General features: G+C 36.4%; 6 protein-coding genes and 3 long non-coding RNA genes across 14 annotated transcripts; 4 read left to right on the top strand and 5 right to left on the bottom strand.

Moving 5' to 3' along the window:
• The first annotated feature begins 479 nt into the window (after nucleotides 1-479).
• Nucleotides 480-1,407, top strand: LOC112494680. The gene is made up of 4 exons (XR_003060386.1): nucleotides 480-682; nucleotides 771-865; nucleotides 1,107-1,175; nucleotides 1,331-1,407. It is a non-coding gene; the product is annotated as an uncharacterized LOC112494680 (long non-coding RNA).
• Nucleotides 1,408-2,359: 952 nt separating this feature from the next.
• LOC112494679 lies at nucleotides 2,360-3,764 on the bottom strand. The gene is made up of 3 exons (XR_003060385.1): nucleotides 3,631-3,764; nucleotides 3,155-3,410; nucleotides 2,360-2,752 (listed from the first exon to the last, which is right to left on the bottom strand). It is a non-coding gene; the product is annotated as an uncharacterized LOC112494679 (long non-coding RNA).
• On the top strand, nucleotides 3,392-6,542 carry LOC107270026 (vanin-like protein 1). 2 transcript variants are annotated; one of them, XM_015744635.2, is made up of 6 exons: nucleotides 3,392-3,511; nucleotides 4,169-4,243; nucleotides 4,366-4,503; nucleotides 4,573-4,728; nucleotides 4,804-5,627; nucleotides 5,696-6,542. In XM_015744635.2, the coding sequence occupies exons 2-6, from the start codon at nucleotides 4,178-4,180 to the stop codon at nucleotides 6,159-6,161; spliced, it is 1,650 nt and encodes a 549-aa protein (XP_015600121.1). In that variant the 5' UTR covers nucleotides 3,392-3,511; nucleotides 4,169-4,177; the 3' UTR covers nucleotides 6,162-6,542. The 2 variants fall into 2 exon arrangements, with proteins under 2 accessions (XP_015600121.1, XP_024943201.1); XM_025087433.1 differs by lacking the exon at nucleotides 3,392-3,511 and adding an exon at nucleotides 3,770-3,970.
• LOC107270027 (protein Red) lies at nucleotides 6,518-8,815 on the bottom strand. Its single transcript, XM_015744636.2, has 3 exons — nucleotides 8,559-8,815; nucleotides 7,959-8,488; nucleotides 6,518-7,886 (listed from the first exon to the last, which is right to left on the bottom strand). Exons 2-3 carry the CDS (start codon nucleotides 8,448-8,450, stop codon nucleotides 6,828-6,830), a joined length of 1,551 nt encoding a protein of 516 aa, XP_015600122.1. The 5' UTR covers nucleotides 8,451-8,488; nucleotides 8,559-8,815; the 3' UTR covers nucleotides 6,518-6,827.
• A 137-nt stretch (nucleotides 8,816-8,952) lies between these two features.
• Nucleotides 8,953-11,210, bottom strand: LOC107270033 (N(4)-(Beta-N-acetylglucosaminyl)-L-asparaginase). 4 transcript variants are annotated; one of them, XM_015744645.1, is made up of 6 exons: nucleotides 10,972-11,210; nucleotides 10,237-10,489; nucleotides 10,020-10,176; nucleotides 9,723-9,948; nucleotides 9,335-9,630; nucleotides 8,953-9,262 (listed from the first exon to the last, which is right to left on the bottom strand). In XM_015744645.1, exons 2-6 carry the CDS (start codon nucleotides 10,370-10,372, stop codon nucleotides 9,034-9,036), a joined length of 1,044 nt encoding a protein of 347 aa, XP_015600131.1. In that variant the 5' UTR covers nucleotides 10,373-10,489; nucleotides 10,972-11,210; the 3' UTR covers nucleotides 8,953-9,033. The 4 variants fall into 4 exon arrangements, with proteins under 4 accessions (XP_015600131.1, XP_015600132.1, XP_024943206.1 ...); XM_015744646.2 differs by having other exon boundaries at nucleotides 10,237-10,404; nucleotides 10,972-11,083; XM_025087438.1 differs by having other exon boundaries at nucleotides 10,237-10,483; nucleotides 10,972-10,989.
• Nucleotides 11,173-13,176, top strand: LOC107270035 (thioredoxin-related transmembrane protein 2 homolog). The gene is made up of 5 exons (XM_015744649.2): nucleotides 11,173-11,498; nucleotides 11,666-11,846; nucleotides 11,928-12,114; nucleotides 12,177-12,372; nucleotides 12,437-13,176. Exons 1-5 carry the CDS (start codon nucleotides 11,355-11,357, stop codon nucleotides 12,533-12,535), a joined length of 807 nt encoding a protein of 268 aa, XP_015600135.1. The 5' UTR covers nucleotides 11,173-11,354; the 3' UTR covers nucleotides 12,536-13,176.
• On the bottom strand, nucleotides 12,859-18,462 carry LOC107270019 (probable ATP-dependent RNA helicase kurz). Of its 2 annotated transcripts, XM_025087430.1 has the most exons (18): nucleotides 18,100-18,462; nucleotides 17,818-17,949; nucleotides 17,543-17,722; nucleotides 17,202-17,471; nucleotides 16,712-17,117; nucleotides 16,390-16,625; nucleotides 15,970-16,321; nucleotides 15,632-15,887; nucleotides 15,368-15,560; nucleotides 15,065-15,297; nucleotides 14,759-14,982; nucleotides 14,452-14,697; nucleotides 14,178-14,367; nucleotides 13,949-14,089; nucleotides 13,678-13,881; nucleotides 13,378-13,596; nucleotides 13,188-13,285; nucleotides 12,859-13,104 (listed from the first exon to the last, which is right to left on the bottom strand). In XM_025087430.1, the coding sequence occupies exons 2-18, from the start codon at nucleotides 17,890-17,892 to the stop codon at nucleotides 13,028-13,030; spliced, it is 3,600 nt and encodes a 1,199-aa protein (XP_024943198.1). In that variant the 5' UTR covers nucleotides 17,893-17,949; nucleotides 18,100-18,462; the 3' UTR covers nucleotides 12,859-13,027. The 2 variants fall into 2 exon arrangements, with proteins under 2 accessions (XP_024943198.1, XP_015600106.1); XM_015744620.2 differs by having other exon boundaries at nucleotides 17,818-18,462.
• A 319-nt stretch (nucleotides 18,463-18,781) lies between these two features.
• Nucleotides 18,782-21,344, bottom strand: LOC107270029 (delta-like protein D). The gene is made up of 7 exons (XM_015744638.2): nucleotides 21,187-21,344; nucleotides 20,934-21,038; nucleotides 20,429-20,557; nucleotides 20,175-20,348; nucleotides 19,790-20,043; nucleotides 19,447-19,669; nucleotides 18,782-19,326 (listed from the first exon to the last, which is right to left on the bottom strand). The coding sequence occupies exons 2-7, from the start codon at nucleotides 21,022-21,024 to the stop codon at nucleotides 18,956-18,958; spliced, it is 1,242 nt and encodes a 413-aa protein (XP_015600124.1). The 5' UTR covers nucleotides 21,025-21,038; nucleotides 21,187-21,344; the 3' UTR covers nucleotides 18,782-18,955.
• Nucleotides 19,340-20,914, top strand: LOC107270041. Its single transcript, XR_001538216.2, has 3 exons — nucleotides 19,340-19,621; nucleotides 19,756-19,970; nucleotides 20,155-20,914. It is a non-coding gene; the product is annotated as an uncharacterized LOC107270041 (long non-coding RNA).
• Nucleotides 21,345-22,382: the final 1,038 nt, after the last annotated feature.

Genomic DNA, 22,382 nt, shown 5'->3' on the forward strand with positions numbered 1-22,382 from the left:
CATGTAGTGACTTATGTACTTGGCCTCAATAATATGATATCAATACTTTTTGTTATAGGAATTCACAGCAATCCTGTACTTGGCGTAGTTTTTTACACGTAAGTGTTTTTTGGGGGATAAGGAGTTGACTCGAGTAAAGAGTCTCGGCGCGCTGCGCCCTGTACAGCCGGTTGCCTGTACTTGGCGCGAGACTCGACCGAGTCTCTTGATAGCATTACCCCTGAAAAATGATAACCCTCTCTGTACCGTTGTCAATATTTCACTAGTCTCCTGGGACTCTCATCACATAATGTCGAGATTTATTAATGTCATAATGATTCACTTCGCATTAATGGCTGCTAAATAGAGACGCTTTCTCAAAAAATAATAACATATTATTTATATCAGTCTTATCATTTACCTGTATAACGATGTAATAATCATTGACCAGTTACGCGCCAGTCTCCAACCAATGAATTGCACCGAGTCCAATCATACGTAATTTCCACGAAGCATTTGTTACCTTCCAATCAGGTGTCTCCGTCGGTAAAAAGAGCGAAAAACGTGGAAAACTCCAAAGAGTCAGGCAAAAAGAATAAAGTGATTTTATAAAAGAAAATCAAGCAACGCTATTTTCAGCAATATGTCACCCGGGACATTTTCAACAGACTCAACGTGTCCTGGCGGTACCTACTTCCTGCAAGTAAGCATCGGCAGCAACCTGAGTAATTTGCTTCACGTCCATTTACTTGATAATAATGTATGGTTAAAATGTTTTCTTATTTAAAAAGGCAGCCACAAGGAAATAAAGGAAACGAGTATCCACTCTTGGCTTAATAAACTTTTCATAATCATTTACTTAACCTATGCAATTTTGAGCTCTGACGTAAGTATGGATTAGGTCTCGTCCCGTCATATTGTGCCATAATTTTAACGATAATTATTTACTCATTCAATATCGTTTCCCCTATCTCATTTATTTAATGTAAAATTTGTCTGATAATTGCACCATTTCTGATGACTGTCTTAACAATCATGATTACACTTGCCGACGTTGTTAAAATTATCCAATTCTTGAAAACATCGACGATGACATCATGTCTCTACAATTTTTAAATAACTTTCAGGGCAACAAGGCTGGATACCTAGTTACATATACGATATCGGGAAATAACTATACGTACGTCAAATAAAAGGTCTGTACACTGGTTCTATTATTTTAATTATCATAAAATATCTGTGCGACATTGATTGTACTTTGACATAATATTGATAATAGCCAACAGATTTCACCATATAAAATTTTTATATTTTACCCATATGATTTTAGCTAAATGTCTTTCATTTTCAGATAACGATTCACGATATCGACTTTTAAGTATTAACTGAGAATATCTCGGACTTGGTAAGTTGGACGCGAAGAAGCCGAACGAGAAAACAATGGCGTAGCTGTAGAGGAAAAAATAAAGACAAATGCAACGAAGTTTTCTTGAAAAAAGAAGGATGGAAATTGGTTGGATAACTGGTTGGCAATCATCCCGGGGAAACTTCTCAATCTTGCAGTTTTCTCGCGCCATGATAAGTATTCCCAAAAATTCAATCAGAAGTTTCTTACAGTTTTCCCGATTTTAGAAAAAGACATGAAAAATCAAACCATTTGATTCCATCAATATTATTCTTATCTTCATTCCAAAGCTTCTAATTACATAAGACTTAATTAATCATCCAATGACATAAAGTTCTTCCATGAGTAAAATATATTTTACAGGGCTTACCTTACTGTACCTATTATTATAAAAAAGTCCTCTGATCCCCATTCATTCAGATCACCACATTTGTATCATAGATCCATGTTTTAATCAAATCATCATTCAGCTCAAGTGCCACCTAATTACAAGTATACTCAATCAATATCCAAATATGAACAATGAAATATGGATATAAATTTCATTTAACAATCCTTCATTGTTTTAATCTTTAATTAAAACAGCTCAGCATTATATCAATCTTTGAATTATTTTGGTCTGAAATTCCTTCCAACTCTTAACGACTACTTCCACTTCCGCTTACATTTACTTCCGTATTCTATTCTCCATTACCCCATTCTCTATTGTTCCCACTGTTTCAGCTCTCCTAGAAGCAGTCCTGGAGGAATGTGAATGCAGCCTTGGTGTCTTCTAACAAGACTCTTTTTCCAGAAGTTTGAAACCATTGTGATCTACTTCAGACATGAGATTGTTATACTACACAGAGAAAAAATCCTATACGTATCTATGCAGATCAACATTCAAGCATACCTATATAGAGTAGGTATTGATCAATCTATATCAAACAAAACACCTATAGACATTCTTCTTACTAAGAAAGAAACAACTCAAGATCTAGATCAGTCTGCATATTCTAACATATATTTATTTTATATCATTATCGTTTCTTTTTCTTATCGGAAAAGCATATAAAAAGAAGAACGGCAATAAAGATTGGTTAATCCAATAACATCATTCCACATTACACTGTGAATGCTTCTCGTTAAACAAAAATTACATATTTGCACTTGTAAGCTTCTTTCCCAAGACACAAAATAGATTCTGTACATCTGAAATTAGTGGATAATAATATAAACGGTATAAAAGCCAGGTTTAAAAAATTCTCAATATTCTTGTCAGCTCTTGATGAAGAGTCTCTTGATGATTAATATTAATGTATGAATATGTGACATTAATAAGTGGGTAATTATCCAATACAGATTTCCTGAATTATCGTCTTCTGTTCGCTATGAAAAATAAAAATTAAAGATAGTAAGAAAAAAACCAGCCAGTTACTAAAATACAATGATTAATCGCTCAGTTGATATCCTTAGTCATCACGAGTACATAAAGGTGTGAAGTATACGTTTAATTAGTACAATAAGATAAGGTCAATCCGTTACCAACTAATGAGCCGATAGAAACATGTAGAAAATCTCGAAGCTCATTTAGCTCAAAAAAAACGATCATAAAATTGGTCTTGTCAATTTCGTATCAAAAGATTGTTCCCGAGTATCAATATTCTGAATCATGACTTAGTATTCCCAAATCATAGTTATCATACCGAATAACTTGTTCCCGTGATAAGTAACATATTGACCATTTTAGTAACAGAGATAAATACATAATTTCACAAAAAAGTAACTTACTATCAGTGATACAAACGTTTCCAGGAGCCTTATCGATTTGATATCGTTTATTATATACGTCAAAGTACTTCACACTGATTTTCAAATAATAGTCATTAAATGATAATTTTATAAGGAAATACTATTCGATATTAATGATTCCCTTTTTCATTTGATATCATCAGACTATAATTGTGTCGAGGCGTCATCCCACAAGTGATTCCAATGTCAAACTCCTATCCCCTGGCACATTTGACTTAGCTACGATAAGTAACACCTATAAGAACAACCGTCACAACATTTCAGAGTTTAGTCGGTGACCGCAACCCTTCCGTGCAACACGTATTTAGAATTTTCGTAATTGTAATCAAGAATACGGTACGTTGTAATTAAAGCAAATATTTCGATTATTTGATCAAATTAATTTAATTTACAAATAGTCAGTGAACTCGTGGCATACTTAACAATTATTTTTTAAATTATCTTTTTTTTAATACCTTTCACAATTAACGGTTTACGTACTCCCGGATCTTTTTTCCAATAAACCCAGAACAGTTTTTGAAATAAAAAAGTGAGACTCGCATTTTCGCATATCATTTTAGGATTTCTAGGCTCCGTTCTATTATTCTCCATATATCAGCTATATTCTCTCCCTGTTCTTGTCTCTTCTGTTCTCGTTCTCTATCATCACCATGGAGACCCAGCCAGAGAACCAACACATGCGCGAAAATTCTCAAGTCAATCCCACTTGACTCGACCTCCTCGAGGTCAACCAGAATCGAATTGCCACTTGGAAACTCACCGGTGCTCAGCAACCCTCTGTGCTCTTCTCTCTCGGTGCTAGATAATATCTTTGCTATAAAAATTAATATTACGTGATATTATTATTGTATGAAAAGATTCGCTGACATTCGCGTTGTCAGATTATCTAGAAACGGAAAAGTTGGCGATTGATACATAACTGCTGTCGAACCATTTCGTATTACGACAAGAAGTAAAAAAAATTATAATAATATAATTTATTATATTTTATAGAACTTAGCAATGCAACTCCGTACTGCGTACCTGTGCTTCGGCTTACTTTTGCTCCTGGCTGGAAGTTCACATCAGGTACGAATTTTGTCTTTTGGCATATTACACGGCGCTACAGATGGAGATACGCGTGTTTCCGGTTGACATTGACCTTACGACGGTTAGACTTTTTTATTTTTTTTTTGTTAATTACTTTACAGGCGACCTTGGCCAATGCAACATACTACGTTGGTGCCGTGGCAGAATATTATCCTGTGACTTCCGGTACCAATGGTACTGTTATTTCTACTGCAAATGCCAATAACTATGCGACCTTCGTCAAGAAAGCTTCCAGTTATGTAAGTAATCCAAAATAGTACAAAAAAGTTCTGAATATTATAAACTGACAGGATAATACCTTTTTGTAGAGTGCAGATATCATAGTCTTCCCTGAAGGTACCCTAACTGCTGGATTGCAAGAATCCAGCACGAATAGAACAAATTATACATCTTACAGTTCCTTCATACCCAATGAAAGTGAGGGCGTCATCCCCTGTGGCAATGCAAGCAGTACAGTTATCGAGGTTTGTAAAAACGGCTGATAGTATGAATACAATACATTTTTCCATTGTCACTCATCCAGTTAATTTGTTCCGCAGGCCTTGAAGATCATGTCTTGCGCCGCACGGAATTACTCCATGTACATCCTGGTCAATGTCAATGAGAAGGAGAATTGTACGAATGCCACTTCCTGTCCGAGTGACGGATATTATTTCTACAGTACAAACGTAGTATTCAATCGATCCGGGAGTATCATATCAAAATATCGAAAGTACAATCTATTTAATCAGCCAGGCTTCGATATCACCTCGTCCGCCCAGAATGCGACCTTTGTGTCAGACTTCAACGTGACTTTTGGCCACTTTATCGGCTTCGATATCACGTATAGATATCCAGCACTGTCATTGCTGGAAAACGTTAACGTAACGGATATCCTGTTTCCATCACGGTGGTATTCACAATTGCCTTACACGACAGCCGTGCAGGTGCAGGCTGCCTGGGCGCACAGGAACAACGTCAACTTCTTGGCTGCAGGTTATAGTGATCCCTCAACCGGAAGTGGGGGCGCAGGATTATATGCTGGCAACAGCGGCATCATAATTTCCGCTTTCTCAGAGTCACCAAGCAATCTTCTTCTTGTGGCCAGAATACCGAAAATTAATGGAACCCGTGCTGCCATTAATTCCAGTTCTAATTTAACGTATAAATTCGATTCCACTGAAATCACAACAAGAAACGTGTTGCTATCGACTCATCAAGTAGTCAGTCGTGAAAACATTTCACCTTACACGACAAGTCTTATTGGACTTAATAATGCTACTTATAATCAAACTATCTGCAACAGTGGACTATGCTGCAAGTTTAATGTCAGTGTTGTTTATAATTCTACTCTCGTTTCCAGTTCTAACAATTCATATTACAGGTAAGTGGATCGTTAATATTTTATTCGTACTCAATCACAGTGAGTGATTCATATCGATTTATTTTCAGGTATCGCTTTGCTGTTTTCAATGGAGTGAAGACATACTCTAATGTCATTACGAATGGAATTCAAGTTTGCAGTATTATTGCCTGCATTAATGATACTCAGGATAGCTGTGCTTACAGATATGACACCAATGCTACCCTGATTCATCCTACAAACTTTACATTCATTAGTATTACTGGAAACTTCTCCAATCAGACTAGCTACTTCCAGCTACCATACACACTCGCAACAAATTTGCTGCCATTGAATTCCAGCAGTTATAGTTTCGCATTAACTAATCTCAATTCTACTTATAATACCATTGGATTTAATTTAACTTCTCCGCAGAGCAGTCTTTTCACATATGCTATCTGGGGCAGAAACTTCGCTACAGATGGTTTATCTATTGCCACTACATCCTCAGCTGTACGACCCATACCTATGATTCTAGGAATTGTGATGATTATTTTAGGAGTAGGTAATATGTAATACATGTTCAAAGTAGTACTATAATTCTTATGTTCAACATACCCAGTATCCGTTATGTAGATAACTGAATTTTGGTAAATTACGCTCGTATAGTGTTTATCCTGGATAAATCCTGACATGTGGGTGATTGATGATAGGATTTAGGGTCATTGAGCTCTACGATTAATTCTAAGTCTCGTAACCAACTGAATATAATTGGATTGAGATCTCCTTATAGATCATATTTATACAATGACCAGCCAATATTTTGAGTATTGAATGTTTTGTGTATTTTAGAGAAAGCTCCATAAATCTATTAATGTAGATATTTGTTTAATCTATGGTATTCTATTTTGATTAATTATACTTCATAGTTGTATAATAAATCATGTGTTTCGTTTATTGGTATTTATTTATCGATGAATCAACTGCCTGACAGTCGAATACTGATCAAAGTCATGCTGTAATGTTAATAACTATTATTGTAACCGTATCGTCTCTTCAATTTTATCTATGACCTTTTTCCTTTATAAATAACCTCAGGCTCACCAAGTTTAACATATCTTAAGTTATGCGTAGCCATAAACTTCTACGCAAAACAATGATTTACGCATTACGTTTATGCACTTCAATTCTATTTGACCACATTGCCGTGATAGAGACTCTTACAAGAACACAGGGAGTGCCTCAGTATCTGGGAACTTTGAACTCCGGTGCAGATTCTAGACCAGCTGCAGGTTTTCTCTTGTTCATAATATTTTGAATTTTCTGCCATTCACGATCCAACTCCGCTTTCTCATTCTTTTCCTTGTTGTATTTTCTTGTTCTTCGTCCGTCTGCCATTTTGACGCCGTACTGGAAAGCTGCCTTGGGTAGAGCTTCTTTATTGTTCATATATTCGCTATATTCTTCGGGTGTGTCAAAGTCCCATCTACCAATTGGACCTTTCTTATTACCCAGGTCCATTTTCGTATAATCAACCTCATCATCAGAGTCATCAATAGCGTCTTGCATTTCATCTAGACCTGGATAACACTCAGCATATCCTTCAGGCTCTGCTGCAAGTTTATTTAGTAGAGTTCCTTTCTTCGGTGCACTGCCTTCGGCAGCTACTGACAATACGCTAGGTAACTGTGGAGCATTTGATTTGTCATCAATGCTAGTTTCTACTGGTTTGTCAAAATATGATGTCTTCTTCTTGTCTTTTGAGTGCGAACTGTCCTTTTTACTGACGGAGGGTATGTAATCACCTATATCTCCATATATACTATCGTCCTGAGGTCTTGATGGCGCATCCCCATCGTTTGTATCATCTATTCTACTTCTACCATCTTTATTCTTCTTTCCTTTTTTCCCGTGTCTGTTACCTTGACGCAGGTAGGATAGAATTTGAGCGAGTTTGTTGATCACTATGTCGTTTGTTGTCAAGGTAGGAGTAGCGTCTACTGTTGGTACATCGGCTTTACTTCTGATTAGAGTTGTTGGTATGTCGACATCAGCATTTTCATCGTCCAACTCAATGACATAAGCCATACGACCTGGAGTAAAAAGCTCATTTCTTTCCACATGCTTCGATTTCATAGTCATTATTGTCTTGTATACGTTGCGACCTATCTTTGTTTTGAATTGCATTTCATCTTCTTTCTTCTCAGGTTCTTTTTTCTCTATTACCTTCTCCTTGGGCTTCACTAATTTTTCCATTTCTTGTTCCTGTTCTTGTTCTTTTGACTCAATCTCACTGCGTACCTTCACAAATTAAGAGTACAAATTTAGTACTGACCATATTATGCACTAGATAAGTACTAATGGGACATTTACCTTTTGTAAGAGGGCATAATCCAATCCTTTCACCAAGTGAGTATGTTCCATGTCACCTCCCAAGAATTTAGACTGCTGAATCATTTGCCTCCTACGTTCAGCAGCATCCATACCAGATTTTAAATCCGGAGCAACAGCACGATAAGCACTGGCACTGCTCATTGGATCCTCAGACTGATAATCCTGATTTGTGCCATCTCTACGTTCACGGGCACGATCTCTATACTTTTCAGCTAATTCTGCCATTTTATCTTCCTCCTGCTTCTTTAACTTAGCATAGAAACTCTTTTTCTTTCTACGAAGCTCTGCACGACTACCACCACTGACTGTAGGTGTCTGTGCCGTCTTAGCACTAGCATCTCTAGCTGTTCCTGGTATTGAAGCTGGCGTGGTAGATGGAACTGAGGCTCTTGGTGTCATCAAAAGTCTTCTAAAATCATCGTTCGTCAGACGAACTGATAGACTCATATCCTCTTCTGCTGTTTCTGGCATTTTGGATTCTTGTATCCTCTTTTTTAACTGTTAATATTCTGTGAAATAATGTATATTTCAATCGATACTGTCATCTAATTCAATGTCTAGTGCATTGTAAATACTTACAATAATTCTTGTTAAGATTTACTGAACCACTAAGTTTAGGGTTAGCTCTCAGATTATTGTGAACAAGTGACTTATCTTCCTCTTATCAGAAGTACTATGTTATTAATTGAAAGAAACTCATTGACTTCTGTAAAAATATAGAAAGATTGTGTAGTTTAATACTGCCGTTACATTAAGTTTCACTTAAATATTAAATGATATAAGCCAGTAAACACACTAAAGCAGACATAAATAAATCAGTAGTCAAGTGCTGCCCACTGCCAATCCGACTGTAAACAGGAAATACGTCATCTTAGCTCTGTGACGTCATTCTGTTGTAGCAAAGTTTAATAAAAGTGAGGGATGCCGGGAAATAGGAATTAAGAGTAACAGGCGACGGAAATTAATAAAAATCTATTGCATCAATTGCTGTTTATATTTATACGTACAATTCGTTATTATATTCCAAAACAAAAAATATTATTATCTGCGATATTTATTTAGCGCATGGAACATTATGGATGGTTGGTTCTCCTAAGAGTGGATTGCTTACATAAAAAGGGAAGCTGTCCATTCCATTACAAGCTGCGCCAAATTCACCATCTTTATTGAGAGCGATTATTCCACCAAAAAAGTTCGGATAATGCTGTGCAATTCTGTCAATTGCAGTTTTGGCTGCTTTAGCTGGAGATGCTCCATGTCTCATTTCCTCCACAGCAAGAAAACTATGAGGTAGCAAATGAGTTGACAGTGAATATAATACATAAAATTTAAGGAATATCAATTATTAACAGTACCTTGGCACAAAACGCATCATAATATCACCATCGCCAGTTCCTGCAGCTGCACCAACTTCTTGATCGGCATAAGCACCTGCTCCTGGAATTGGGGAATCTCCTATTCTGCCAGGAATTTTATTTTTGGCACCATTAGTAGAAGTTCCAGCAGCTATATGGCCATTGTTATCAATCGCAATTATTCCAATTGTATCATGATTATCTTCACTTGCAATTGTACGCTCATCTTTGATCTGCTTCGAATCAGTTATAGGGTGATAAGGGCCACATGATTTTGTGGGATCTGGCTCTACATTCTTAATCAAACATTATTTAGTGATTATTTTAGGCAATTATTAAGTGAATTAAGTGATTCAGATATTTGTGTCAGATAGAATTCTCTGGTTACCTTACGAAAATTTGGTTGACATTTATTTTCTTTCCATTTTAGCCACATATTTCTCGACTCGGCTGTTTCCAAAGATTCTTTTTGAAATCCCATTTCAAGGGCAAATTGCATAGCTTGTTCGCCTCCAAGTAAAGTATGTCTAGTATTATCCAAAACCTTTCTAGCCACAGATATAGCATTTTTAATATTCCTCAATCCTCCTACAGCTCCAACATCCATCTTCACCCTTGATAAGTTTAAAAATAAGGTGATCTTATAAATTGCTGGATGTAAAAATAAAAATAAAACGAATATTACCCATCCATAATCATTGCATCTAAAGTGGTCTCGCCTTGTTCATCAGGGCTGCCTCCAAACCCAACTGTTGTTCGACATTGCATACTTTCACATTTAGTACAACCTTCTTCAATGGCATCTAAGGCACTTCGTCCTTGTTCATTAATTACATCCCATGCTAAAAAAACATTAATTATGAATAAATCTTGTTCAAAAACATAAATTTATAAAAATTTACCTGTATGAGAAGCATTTAAGTAATTCCAGGTAATAACAACTATGGGTATATTCTTGCTTTCAAAAACTGTTAAACTTGAAGAGAAGGAATTCCATCTCAAGACACAATAGAGAATCGTAAGACCAAACAGCTTCATCTTTCCTAGTTTACTAGACAACTATCCTGGAACTGAAGAAGTTGTCGTTTTCCACTGGATATCATATACAAAGTAAACACACAATTGGTAGCTAACAATGGAAAGTGATTTCTGCAACTGAAAGATATTTATGTATAAACAGGTCAAGTAAATATTCAGTTCTTTCTATCAGCTACTGCAAATGTTCTCCTTATAAATTGATAGTGGACGTTGTAAGATAATGGGTCAGATGGGTCAAACCTGCTTAAAGCAGATAAATACCATGAAAACTTGGAGTTCTCAGAAATTAAGGTAGTGCAGTAGAGTTTAGCTGAAATCAAATCCATAGCCATATACAATTTGTTAAATTTCATAAAACAAATAAAAAAATATATTAATAATGTGAATTTAATACTGATTGAGCTCTTTCGATTAGGCATTAAAAAATTTAGAGTCAACTTTATAGCATAATTTTACCATAATACCTTAAAAACAATTTTCTTCACAAAAAATGCACACTGTACAAAATACAATTCATAATAACTAACGAAAACAAGGGCCAGTTTACCCTATATAAAAAATAAATAAATCTATAATAATTAATATAAAATGTCATTGACCTTTGCAACTTCATACATTGGTAGGAGCACGATTGAAATTGTTTATCTGGTTTGTTTTTAGTCTCGTTTATTTTTCCATTTTCACCTATTTTATCATAAGAGTTTAACCATCCCTTCTGTTAATTCCAAAATCACAAGATAGATGGTGTTAAATTTTAGAGATAAATTACGAATTGCATAACATATATCAGTCTATTCTATGTTCAAGCTTAAAATTAATCTTCTGGCAGAAGCTAATCAACTCGCCACTTTGTTCAATTAGCAACTGTCTTCCTGGCTGCGAAGTGTGACTGCCCTTTTCTTCTATGAAAAGTTGAAAAGTTCATTGCAATAAAAAGAAGTTGTACTTCTCCCGTGAAATATCGTCAAAGACAGTTGTCAGAATGTCTTTTAAGAAAGATCTGCGGTTGCTTCTTAAACCGTATTACTTAGTAAACATTATTATCAGTCTCTCATATATCATCTGCAAGCGTATGCCAATTATATGTCATTATGTTTTTGCACAAACTGAATGTGAACTCGATGGGGTGAGTTATGCGGTGATAAAAATACTTTACTTTGATATTCTCTTAATTGACATTACTTTCTTTGATGGTTTCATGAAACGGTAACTTCCTGTATAAAACATTGCACAGAGGATGTAATTATATGATTACTTACCATAGTAGTGCAATGAAGTATTTTTATTTTACAGAGAGAAACAGAGATCCTGTTTTTCTTAATAATCGTAATAATGATTAGAACCAGAAAGGCAGGAAGTGTTACGATGATAAATTACCTCTCTTCGAGTTTTGTCTATACGAAAGCAGCTAACCTGATTCTCTGGTTCTATGCTGATTTTCGTATGGGTATTCTATTCGGTGTTATATTTATTTGTAAGTAACTTGTACGTTATTGTTGGGTACCAGGTAACACTGATGTATGATTTATCCATTGCTATCTTGATTTTTTTACAGTTTGTGGTTTGATATTGCCAGAACCAACCTATCAAGGTCCTGAAAATGTTATTTACTTGAGAGGAGCCACTGGCTTGCAGGAAGAACTGCAACGAGACACAAGAGTTACGTGGCTTGTGGCATTTTACACAGCATGGAATCCTGCCTGTGTAAACTTTGCTCCTACTTTTTCGCAGTTATCAGCTGAGTGTGTCATTTATATTTCTGTTTGATATCATTAACGGTACAAACAATAGTTACTTCTTGCAGATATGCTCTGGAAAACTTGAAGTTCGGCAAGGTTGATATTGGAAGATATCCTGATGCAGCAGCCAAGTATCGAGTCAGTGATTCCAGTACTAGCAGACAATTACCTACGTTAGTACTGTTCAAAGAGGGAAAGGAGATCGAAAGGCGACCTTATGCAGACAGCAAGGGCAAACTAATTAAATTTCTCTTTACAGTGGTAAGTATAATTGTAACACTAATAAAACCATAGCTACATGTACCAAGAATCAAATTGTTTTCAGGACAACGTTAAAGCGGCATTTGATCTAAACAATATCTATAAAGATTGTAAAAATAATCCTTTAAAGAGGAAGGATAAGAAACCACTAAAAATCGAATGATCATCTTTAGAATTTTGAATTCTGAAACGCACATGCTGGTGAGCCGCTAGTATTGTTATCAAATGATTTCAACAATGGCTGCAACCCTATGAATTGGATATGATTAAAACGTTTTTGGCCATTGTTGCAATTGCATTCGATACCACACAAAGTCTAGCGCATTGCAGCATGATTCATGTCATTTTTAGTCATTTGCAATGAATTTCATGAATTACAGTCACACCTATCCAGTAGTCCTCGTTGTATTTTGTATTAAATTATAATTTATGTTACGACACATTAGCAGTATAAGTAACAATAATAGTAACGTAAACAATAACGAATGACAACAATATACAACTTCTTATGTATATTGTGAATATAGAGAAAATTACAATTCACACAAATTCTTGTCATATCCAAGATTTTCTTCCGTCAACGTGTCACTCTCTTGTCTTCATTGAAATTGATACAATTTTAAAATACCTATAAAACATACCTTCTATGGACTATTTACAATGGTGGCCAAAGAAGAGCGACTTCACTGTGTGCAGATTCTGGCAACCATTTCTGATATGCAGAGAGAAGAACTGAAATGAAGTATTTTTTTTTATAAACTTTAAGACTTGGTGTCTAATTCTATAAAATTCTCTGCTACTGCAGTCATATTTACATTTACTGTCCTCTTCCCAGACTTCATACAATTTGTCCTTCGACATAACTCCTTTCGATGCAAGAACCTTAGTAATAGTTTCTGTACGTGGCAACAACCTGAACATCGAATGACAATGACAAAATTTTTTCAAGTATAAACTGATGGACTATGAAGGCATAAAGCCATAATGAACAAGAAGAAAACTAACTTAGCCCATGATTTGTTGACGCTGCTTGGCGTTGACAATAACGATAGTACGAAACGTCGTAGTTTAGGACAAACTGCACCTTCCAAAAGAAACCTAGCAAACCATCTGATACCGTCAAGACTAGCAGGATACTCCAATTCCATAGCAGGAAGTTCCCACCCTGCTTTGCCAAAAGTTCCAGTCATACGACACATAACTTTTCCCATTTCATTATCATACCTGTCAAATATAGATTGCGTAAAGAGTATTTATTAACATCTTTTATTCTAATCAATATTTATGATCTCTGATTAGACTAACCTCGGCGGTGGATCTGTCAGAGGTTCACTAAGTTTGCACAAAGAGGCTGCGAATTTTGGTAGCCATTCTGGCTCAATAGCGGTGACACCACGCATATAAATTTTATTTGTTTCGTACACTTCTTGATACACAACCCATTCAGGACTGGTTTTTCGGAGAACACTCGAGGAATGCATAAATACAGGATCTTCCATTTCCAATGTCCTTAAAAGATAGGATAATTAAGAACCTACTGTTTAATTTTACTTGAAATATAGTCGTTGACTCTTACTTATATGCGTGCTTGTATTTTGTCTTATCTTCACCATCTTCCACTTCATCTGGTGATAATTTATGTGCTACCTGATCTCCCATTCCGGCCAATACTATTTGCCGTAGAAGTTTAGCCTCTATTTCGGTTGGTGGAGGCATTCTGTAAATATGAATGCCAGCATTATATTCAATTATACAATTAATCTAATTGATAGTATCAATTATTTGATTTAATTATTTCAGCTTACTCAGGATCAACTATTAGTTGTAAATCCGGAAGGTTTAAGATTATTTCATTAGTAAGTTGTTGCCTCAACTTTCTTACTTCAGTTATGGCTTTGTGTCTTAAACCATGCTCCTCGCAAAAGTTCAAAAGCTTCCCTCTCGATCCTGCAAATTCTGCAGCACCCACAGCCCGTATCAGGACCATAAGATCACCTGTAATAAAATCAAATTCTTGTAATCGTGCGTAAAAAAGAGCAACATATACTTTTCAATAATTTGTCTTATGATATAACAAACCCAGGAGTAAACTGTTGCCCATTCCGGCCCAACGACGACGAGTCTGCAACCATTTTGTCTTGGTTGATCCTTCCGTACTTACAGCTTCCACCAAGACTTCTTGGACCGACAATGCCGCTACTAGACACACAGTATATCTCAAGAGATCATGTTGCTGAGAAAGAGCCAGCATCTTTCCATAACGTGGTGCTACGGGAAACGCAGCTATACTGTGACCAAGACTCGTGACTTTTGCACAGTAGGCATCTGCAAGTGGTACGAGAAGTCGTCAAGATCCATATATATAATTTAAACGCTCATTACCTACCTTCCTTGGAAGGTACAGGTTGTTCCAAAGCACCAAGAATGCACAGTCGCCTTTCTGCTGATTTTAATTGCAATATATCCGGTGACGATGGAAACGGAAAATTAACAACTTTGTCAATATTCATGACTTTCATTTGTAGCAGTAAATCATCTACTGGTTTTCGTTGTATTTCCGGTACACCAAATTGTTCAAACTGATCGTTGAATACTGCTGAGGAGTACAACCTGCAATGAAAAATATTTACTAAGACTAATCGCAATCATTATAGATTTTTCATATCAGCAAACAAAACAATTAAACATTTACTTGTAGCAATGACCAGGGCCAGTTCTTCCTGCTCTTCCGGCTCTTTGATTAGCTGCTGCCTTGCTAGTATAACAAACCCGGAAGGTTGTTACTCCAGTGACTTTGTCGTATAGTCGACTTTTACAACGACCACTATCTACCACATACTTAACATTGGGAATTGTTAAGGATGTTTCAGCCACATTAGTTGATACTACACACAAGCGACAGCCTTCCGGTGGAGGTTCAAATACCTATTCAGCGAAGAGAATTTTTTAATATTCTTATCTACAAATATATCAAAAGATTCAATATTGAACGTACCCGTGCTTGCTTTTTACTAGGTAACAAAGAATAAAGTGGTAACACCCAAAGTGGCTGTGAAGTAGTTAAGCTACTTAATTTTAAAATGTCTTCGTCGTCCTCGTCCTCGTCATTCAAGTTCTCATCATCTTCATCATCGTCACCAGCATCTATTAAATCCTCATGCGTATCATCGGTTGGGACTACGGAATAGCTAAAAATTTATTGGTAAATGTATTTTTTATTCGCAATTATCAAAAAATAATTTATTGTGATTGTACATACTTGTCTAAATTCACTTTTGGCAATAGGATAGGTTCTTTTTTTCTTTTTTGTTTTAGGTAACGCAGTGCTTCTTTAGCCTCCATCTCTTCATCCGAATCTTTTTCGGTGTCCTTCTCTACTGCTTCTTCTTCTTCTTCAGTCTTCTCCTGTTTCTCTTCCTTAATTTTATCAGATTTATTTCCATTAATCCATTTTCTATTCCTGTAAGGAAATGCTTTTCGCAATCTGCGAACTACCGAGTTCACTTCACGTTGACCTTCACGATTTTAATGAACATATTTCATTAATTAGAATAATATAACTGTAGTTACTTTTTCAATTGTAAGAATTATCATTACCTGTAAGGAATATGAGAATGCCACCTTCCGGTAGTTGAGTGTGTATCTTAACAGCTTTACGTAAAGCCTCGTTTACATAATCCTGACTGGTCCTCCTATTGAAATGAATTGTTACGGGGAACTGGCGTGATTCCACATTTATAACTGGAGGTTTAATTTTAAAGAGTTTTGGATTTTCCACAAAATCTTCTACACGTAGTGTAGCTGACATTATTATGAGTTTTAAAGGATCCTTCCTCTTTGTACGCAATGGTACGATACGCGACAGCAGCCCAATTAATATATCCGTATAGACGCTGCGTTCGTGCGCTTCATCCAATATAATTACAGAATACTTTGATAGTAAGAAATCCTGGAAATATAATTGGAATTCATACCATCATGTCAGCTACATAAATATTAAATACTCCAAGTACGTACACTCTGTATTTCCTTCAAAAGAACACCATCGGTCATAAACTTGACTTTTGTATCTGGTGTGACATTTCCTTCAAAACGAATAAGATAAGATACTTCTTTGGCTGTTAAATTCATTTCTTCGCGTACGCGGCAACTCATGGACATGGCTGCTACTCTTCTGGGCTCTGTTATACCAATCATCTTATTCTTGGCATAACCAGCTTCATAGAGGAATTGTGGTACTTGGGTTGTTTTACCTAAAATATTTTAACATGCAATTCATGTTTGACTTAAACATTAAGTATATTTTTTTAGTATACAAGATCCGAAAAAATTGACTTACCGCTTCCTGTTTCCCCAGTAATTAGTACTACTGGATTATCGTTAATGGCTTCGACAATTCCTTGCTCTTCGGCTAAGACAGGAAGCTTCAATCTTGCTTCTTGAATCTCAGACTTACGATTCAGTGGTACAAACACCGCAGGTTTTCGATCTTGGATTAAAATCACAGATTTTTCTGGAGCTTTAGTGACTTTCGGAGGTTCCCTGATAATTTCACAAGATTGCCCATTATCATTTTTGTTATTATTTGTTTTCCCAATCTGCACAATTTCAGGACTTTTTTCTTTGTCAGTTTTATTAACTCCATCTTCATTGATGTTGGCATCCTTATTGCTACTATCATTGCTTTTACTGTCGATGTCCTCAATATCCTCACTGCTCTCTGAATCATCGCTTTCACTTGACTCCTTATAAAAAAAAATGTCTATTCATTAAATAATAATCTTACTGTATTACTATCTACAAAGATTAAGTCATTTTCTATAACGTACATTTAACCCTACTATATTCGGATCTACACTGGCATCCTTTTTCTTATCTGAATACAGCAGAGCCAATCGCTGTTTCTTACTTCCTTTAATAGCATTTACGACAATTTCACCATCATCGTCTTTCACAATATCCAAGTTTGTCTTATAGGCCTCAGTTTCACGAAAGTGACGCTTTAAACCTTTTGTCTGTACAGCCGTCAATGACACATACTGCTTTAATTCATCGGCAGGAACTTGAACCTTTGCAAGTTCTTCCAAAAGCGTTGCCCTCTGAAGTACAATATATTAGTCATAAAATATTTATAATATAACAAAAAGAATATCTAATAACTGCCACATACCTGAAGCTTCTTTTCCTTTCGCTCAACAACTTTCTCTAATTGTTTCCTACGTTTCTTAGATAGTAAACGAGTTACAGTAACTTTTTTATCCTTGTTTTTAGTCTTCCTTTTTTCATTGGGTAAAACCAAAGCATTACAATTATCATAACTCTCATTGCGGTGCTCAATATCAAGTGATATCTGCAGGAACATTTAAGCAAGTTAAATACAAAGATTGAAAAATGAAATACATCATACTACTATAATGAAACTTATATTTTAAAATATACACATGCCTTCTTTGTAGAAGAATCGTCAATCTCAACTTCTGGCACTCGCCGTGCTTTCCAATTGTAACCCTTTTTTCCCATATTCAATTAATTTCATGAAATTATTGCAACCACGAAAACTAGTGATAACTACCTGCCCTAACATTTAAAAGAATTTAAAAGGTTATATTATTGTGCACGTGCTGTCACTACAGTACTGCCAGAAAAACTTAATATAGATGGCACTGCATGTTAAAATCTAATTCAACCATAAGAGACATAACCATATACACATTAACAAAATAGTACCTGATTTACATTACAGGTGGCAGGATTCTCAACGACACGTTAATATATTAAATTCGCTCAGCACAAAACAGACTGAAATTCCTCGTCTATCTTCCGTCCCATTCTTACATTTCATAAATACCTTTTGCGAATACAAGGACGATAAAATATCATTAATCAATATCCCACAAATTCTTTCGTTGAGTAAATACAACTGAACTTGGATATTTCCATACATATTTGGTACCGTGCGTGACTAGTACTTTCGCGCTGTAGTAAATCAACAACTGTAGAACAGAACTATTCTAAGAAAAAACACTCGAGTTTTTATGTTATGAAACTGTAATATGTCTAGTTTAAACGATTTATCTCTTCTGTTCCTTTTTTTTTATTCTGTCTTCTTCTTGTAGCATTTCCTAGCGATGTATAATCAGTAAATTGTGCATGACCACCATTGGTACTTCATCTTCTTGCAGAAGTTACGCCATCATTAAAAAAGACCTTTTAACTGTGTTCCAAGAAGAGTTCTCAACGTCGAGTACATAGTTTCGTCTTGATCAAATATTCATTAGTACACAGAAGCATAACAATTCTCTCAGAACTGTCAGCTCATTTGAAAACATAGCCTTATAAGGTAGATGACGCAGTGTAAAAAAAATACAAGGGTTCTCCGTAGATATAAGTAAAAGAAAATTAAAAAAAAAACCATTCAATTCTTTATGTTAGAGCTGTTGACAGCATCAGTAAAATTTAATGCAGTACTGAGTATTATTTCTTACGCAAATCAAATTGAAATATAAAAATTTTAAAGAATGCAACAAATTAGCTTATATCCTCAAACGAGAAGGATAAACCTTTCCTTTTGTTTTGAGCATGACTAGTAATTTCGGTAGCGAATGAATCTACCCGAATTCAGCACAGACTGGGTGTCGATACGATTACAAGTGACAACAGCGTCACCACGAGTTCCGTCGGGACAAGTACAAACAGCAATATGGCGTCTTGGAGTGCACGTAGCAGTAGGTCCGCATTGTCTTCCAGTACAAGGATTCTGGCAGCTATAATCGATGCAAGCACGGTTATCAGGACACTCGCTATCGGTTAAACATTCACCACGTTGACAGCTGAACAAAGCGTTTCCAAGATATCCAGTTGGACAAGTACAAACTGGCCTCTCCTTGCCAGTATTGTCGTGTCCAGGTGTACAAATGGCATTGGCACCGCAAGGATTGGGTTCGCAAAGGTCACCTGAAAATCATATATTCGCATCAACATCATCGTTACCGTAACAGTTATCTTATAGTAATCCATAATCAGAAGAATAAAACAGTCCATCCATCTGGAAAGTGGACCAAGATCTCTGCTTACGCGGTCCGAATGGTCTACAGCTGACGAATGGGTCACCAGTCATGTCCTTGGGGCAGCTACATATTGGAGTGATGTCACGCAGTTCACAGTTGGCATTTACACCGCAAACACCTTCGCATGGATTCATACATTTCTGATAAAGACAAGCAGGTTTCCCACGCGGGCAATCGGAATGGTGAGTGCATTCTGGTCGGCAGGCTACATACGGGCTGCCCTGCCAGTTCTGTATAAAATTATATAACGGATATAAATACGTAGATTTCGTATTATTATTAAACATGTAATATCACTTTTATGTAATTTTGTCAGGCCAGCATTTACGTCATCTCTGACTAATACTCACGTTGGGGCAGGTACACTTGGCTCTGTGGTTGATAACCTCGCAATTTGCATTCTCACCGCACTTGCAAGGACTTTCGCACTTGTACTCGGACGTACAAGCTAAATGATTACCACAATCGTAATCGCTCTCGCACTCGTGACGACATCCTACCAATGGAGATCCTCGGTATCCAGGAAGACAGGTACATACTGGCACCTCGTTTATCACATTGCACTCTGTATTTTGTCCACATGGACTCGGCTTGCAGGCAGCCTCTGTAATATTGATTAATAAGTCAAATTCTTTTTATCGTTATGACAAATTGCATAATTAATCTACAGACTCGGTCACTAGACTCGTGCCGGTAACATTTCCACTATGTCTAGGATGTTAAAGGGATACGTACGGGGATCAGCAATTCTGCAGGCTGTGAAAGGATCACCGGTCTGTCCAGGAGGACACGAACAGGTCGGGACGTGGTTCCTCGTCTGACATTCTGCATTCACTCCGCACAGACCAGCACATGGGTCAACGCATCTGTTGTTCAGACAGGCCTTGCTACCGATGCAATCGTCATCGACTGCAAAATTATAGATTTATAATCTATGCTATTTTCAATATGCATATAATTTTTAATTATTAACACATTCTTATACTTACTTTGACACTCTACGCGTATGCATCTGACCAGTGGATCCCCCATGTGCAGATTAAGGCAGGAACACACTGGTCGACCTTCGCTGATCGTGCATTTCGCATTCGTTCCACATGTGTAAGAACTGCAACTGGCTGCAAGGATTATTGTTATTTATTGTAACTGTTGAAATTGACCTGAATCTAAAGTAACCAGTGATTTCATATCCTTTCAATACCCCTTTTCATGTATTGTAAATGCTGTGTGAAGTCCCACTGAAATTTCAATGCCCGCGGAATAATAATGGCGGCTCGTATGAAAGTCAACATACCGATTTATCATTACAGATACTTGGAGAATACGAGTGATTAATGATACGTATGACTGAGGCTTATTTGCATGATGAATCTAACATATTTCTCATTATTAGTTATTTAGCTAATTACAATCGCACCAGGTAGACAATTTCGAATGATATCGATATAATTAAATTGCAATCCAATAAGTTTTAATAACAATGTAGAAAATTACCTCCTGATACTATCCTTGAATAATATTGTCCGTTAACCGAAACAATGACGAATGCTGCCACAAGCAGAACTGCCGTCTGCAGAACCTCCATTTTTTCCAGCAAATCTAAAAATAAATTGATCACATAAAATATTGATAATTTACCTAAAAAATAACATAAATCTAGCACAGAATTTATCGTGAACTTGTACATCCCAGTAAACGCACATGAGTCGGCCGGAAGAACCTGAAAATTAAAAGTCGAAAGACTCACCTTACTCTCGAAGAATAATCCCAGGCTCCCCAGCTACCGAGGAGAATCGTTCGACTAAAGCTGAATACGTTGAGGATGTTGTTAAAAAGCCCGAAATCCAACTGCCCCACTCCCAAACTCCCAACTCAGTACGATACCCCACTTCAAATTCATTGAATATACCCACGCAAATCCTTGGATCTCCGGATAGAATCTCAGGAATATTCGCCCACATTCCACAATGGGTGTACACTGGTGTACACTCGTCTACCTTGCAAGATCAGATTTCTTATAGCAAAACACCTCGGCAGGTACCTTAATTGGTTGCTCGTCTTGTCCTTCTACCTTCCACCGTCGTGCAGCTTACAATTCTTTGAGCGCGTCAATACAAATGAGTAATACGAACGATAGAATTTTTGCTTTGCTTCGCGAACACTTTCGCAACTACCTCGCCTAAAATGGCTTTCACCAATGGCTATGATAACGGAGGAGAATATACGTCATGGTTATTTTTCATATTTCGTCTTGAACTTCCCTTCTTTCTTTAGGTGAAACCTGAATGAATGATTAATGTATTAGATATTGATAGTAAGTAAGAACCAGTGATGAGAGAATGATGATCTGGCCAAGTTCCTGGAAGGAGGATGAATCTTATTATTTTATTATTTTTCTAAATATCAACTGGCTTTGGATTATCCATTGGTTTTTCTTCGGATGCTAATTTGCTGCTTATGTTTTTTCGATGAACGCAGAATTCTGTGAATAATCGAAAACCGGATCAGTGACGTTGGATGAACTTTAAGAATTTCTAGCATCGACGCTGTTTTCGCACACTATTTCCATTAATGGCGTAGAGAAAGAGTTTATTATGTTGTTGGACGCTATTGGGGTTTAGAAAGCAAATAACCATTCGCTCAAATTGTAATTATGATTCACAAGCGAATTTAAGGATCGATATGCCTGTACGTCCATGTTATTATGTATTATAAAGCGTGGGTGGAAAATTGCGATATGCAAAAAAGTACATAGAAAATTATATAATGTTATGAGTGATACAAGTATTATTCACAAAGGGAACGTAAACGACACGCCTAAATCAAAATATAACGCAACTAACTAGACGTAATCCAGGATGTGACTAGTTATGATGCTCTATTTTTTATATTTTTGACATATAGCTTTTGAGTAATCAAGATAAGAGCAAGCTTTGTTTCTTG

This window comes from Cephus cinctus, unplaced genomic scaffold (genome assembly GCF_000341935.2).
Source record: "Cephus cinctus unplaced genomic scaffold, Ccin1 Ccin1_scaffold0696, whole genome shotgun sequence".
NCBI lineage: Eukaryota > Metazoa > Arthropoda > Insecta > Hymenoptera > Cephidae > Cephus > Cephus cinctus.